At 51.2% G+C, this 2,868-nt stretch overlaps 1 protein-coding gene across 1 annotated transcript in view; it reads right to left on the bottom strand.

Annotated features, from left to right (window-relative positions):
• LOC130580262 (cholesterol 24-hydroxylase) overlaps positions 1-1,300 on the bottom strand; it is a 15,506-nt gene extending 14,206 nt beyond the window's left edge. The window contains exon 1 of the mRNA XM_057377630.1: positions 1,134-1,300. Coding sequence (XP_057233613.1) covers positions 1,134-1,261 — 128 coding nt within the window. The 5' untranslated portion in view covers positions 1,262-1,300. The remainder of the gene's footprint in view (positions 1-1,133) is intronic.
• Positions 1,301-2,868: the final 1,568 nt, after the last annotated feature.

The following is a 2,868-nucleotide window of genomic DNA, read 5'->3' as shown; positions in this document are numbered from 1 at the left end:
ACTTTTCATAGGTGGAGGTATTTGATTTTTCTTAGGTTTGACATTTAGGAGTGCAAGTGTTTGTGCAACAAGTACTGCAGTAGAAGCTTTGGACTGTYCCTGCCAATTAATGCTTTTGAAAAGCCACTAGGTATTGAGGGCTCATATGACATACAGGCTTCCACCTAGACAAACCYGTACTAGAAAACTTCCTGGGACAGATCCTGTGCTTATAACTAATATCAAGCCTCAAGCCCTGAAGAAGGGACAGAAAAGCAGCCACAGAGTTCCTCAAGCTGCCACCCCTCTCCCGTGTTACTTTACACCTCAAAAGGAACCGAACTACAAGCAGTTTCAGRTATGACAAGACCATCATCTCTCTAATCTTGATATCTGCCCCTGATTACACAAGTAGGCTGAAGCCTGGGGGTGGGCAGGAGAGCGTGGTGTCTGTAAGGCTGTAGATGAGTGCTGGTGTCTCTGTGTGGCATCTTACGGAGGGCATGTGCACCCACAGGTGAGGTTAAATGGGAAGCCCACGCACTCCTGCAAGAACCGTGACTCCTTGTGACAGCGCTGCCACTGCCTTGCTGGCAGCTTTCTCATTGCCCTTTATCACTTATGACATTTTTATTTATTTTTGGCAGAAACCAAACACCTGGCTTATGAAGGAGAGCACGGAAGGTGCCTGGTGAAGTTAGTGTCAGCTGCCTCCTGGAGCAGTGAGGCCGGCTGGACGTGCTGGTCCCTCCTGCATGGCTGGTGCTGGTGTCAACTCCTTCTTTAGGGTCATGAGCAAACGCACAGCTCGGGTGGGCCACTCCAAAGCGCTCCTTCATGCCGCTGTGGCCACCCGGGAGATGTAGGTCAGGACATGCAGTCCCGGCCAGGCCGTGCTGGCTGCATCCTCAGCGATGCCCGGCGGTGCCAGCGCTTCCCGGGCAGCGGGCACACACACGAGCGCTGTSCCCAGCCTGTCTGACCGCTCGCCGCTGCCCGCAGCCGCCCGGCCCGGACCGGCCCACGCACACCAGCTGGAGGGTTTATTTATTTCCTGCTCTGACGTTGTCTCACGGCTCCAGCCTGACAGCGAGCGCTCTGCGGAGACACGGGCCCAGAGCGCCGCCGCCTCGCCGGCCCGGCCCGCCTCTTACCTCTCCCGCGGGGCGCTGGGGATGTGGTCGTACTTGAGGTGGATGTACTTCACGTAGCAGCAGTACAGCACGAAGGCCAGGAGGGAGAGGGCCAGCAGGAGCCCCCCCGCCGCCCACAGCGCCTCCATCCCCGCCGGCTGTCAGCGCCTCCCCCCGCCCCGAGCAAAGGGCGGCCGGGGCGGGCCGGGAAAGGCCCCGGCTGCGGGAGGGGACGGCCCCGTTAAAGAGCCCGGCGGCGGCGGCGGCCTGCGCGGAGAGCTCGGTGCGGTGCGAGTGTACCCACACAGCGTGTGTCGATGGGTGTGTGTAGGTATGGTCCAGAGAAGGGCACAAACATGGGCAGAGGAATGGAGCACCTCTCCCGTGAAGCCAGGCTGAGACAGCCGGGGCTCTTCAGCCCGGAGAATAGGCTCCAGGGAAACTTCAGTGCAGGGGCTACAAGAGAGCAGGAGAGGAACATTTTACAGGGGCGTGTAGTGACATGGCAAGGGCGAATGGCTTTGAACTTAAAGAGTGTAGATCTAGATCAGATATTAGGAATAAATTCTTTACTGTGAGGGCCGTGAGGCACTGGCACAGGTTGCCCAGAGAAGTTGTGRATGCCCCAACCCTGGAAGTGTTCAAGACTGGGTTGAATGGGGCTGGTCCCTTCCAGCCCAAACCATTCCATGATTCTGTAATACATATGTGTGTGTGTATGGATGGATATATGCTTTCCTGGGTGGAGATGATGCCTTGCACAAGTGCACGAGGAGGTCAGGARGAATGCTGCACCTTCCTATGTTTGTTTGCAAAAATGTTTTAAATAAGGCTTGTCTCTGAAGACTCCTGGACAAACCAAGCATCCCAGGACAAGGAAGGCAGAGGCTTTTTGTTGGTTTTTAACTGTTTAAATTAGAAGAGATAAAGGGAATATGCTGTTGATGCCTGTAGTAATTAATAGGTTTTTAGAGCAGTCTGCTTTGGGCACCATGTTATACAACATACTCATTCCTCGTCCACACACGGGAGTGAGAGATGATACTGCTTTATTCAAAACAGGCATTCTAAAGCTCACTGATATGAATTGCATAAGGATTGCAGGACACAAGGGACCAAGCCATAAAGTGGTGGAAATTAGTTTCTGATGAATGAAAAGTAATGCATGGGGCAAGATAAACTATATAATTACATGTCCATATCCATGAATGCCAGTTGTATATGTTTAGTGGTGGTGTTTATTCAGGAATTTCAGCTTAACACTCAGAGCAGATCAAAGAAGCAAGCAGAGCATTGACAATGATTAGAAATGGGGGAGCAAGCAGAAAAAGGTGCCTGAATGTACTCGTGTATAGAGGCCTGGACAAACCTGGGGCACATCCACCATGTGTGAACACCCCATGCACTCTTCCTACCAGCTCAGCAGAGGTGCACAGACAGAAGGCTTTAGGCCTCAAACTGGAAAAAGGATCAGCGAGGGAGGTTATGATGGGGTCAGGAGAACCACCAGTGGTTTGGAGACAAATAGAGACAAAATAAGTCATTACTTTGAATAATTCAAGAACAAGGAGGCACCCACTGAAATGATCCAGGTATTTTTTAAGGTATTATTTGACTTCCTGTTATATTTAATATTAACATTGATTCTTCTTGAACTTGTAGTTCCTTATTTGGTTCAAAACAATTGCCTAACAACCCTAAATTATTTTCCTCTCTGTTTTGAGTACATATTCTCAAAGAACATCATTATTATCTA

Source organism: Malurus melanocephalus, unplaced genomic scaffold, assembly GCF_030028575.1.
Source record: "Malurus melanocephalus ecotype Western Australia unplaced genomic scaffold, MMel_1.1 scaffold_320, whole genome shotgun sequence".
Classification (NCBI taxonomy): Eukaryota; Metazoa; Chordata; class Aves; order Passeriformes; family Maluridae; genus Malurus; species Malurus melanocephalus.
The sequence above is the reverse complement of the archived record's forward strand: the minus strand, read 5'-3'. Positions and strand labels throughout refer to the sequence as shown.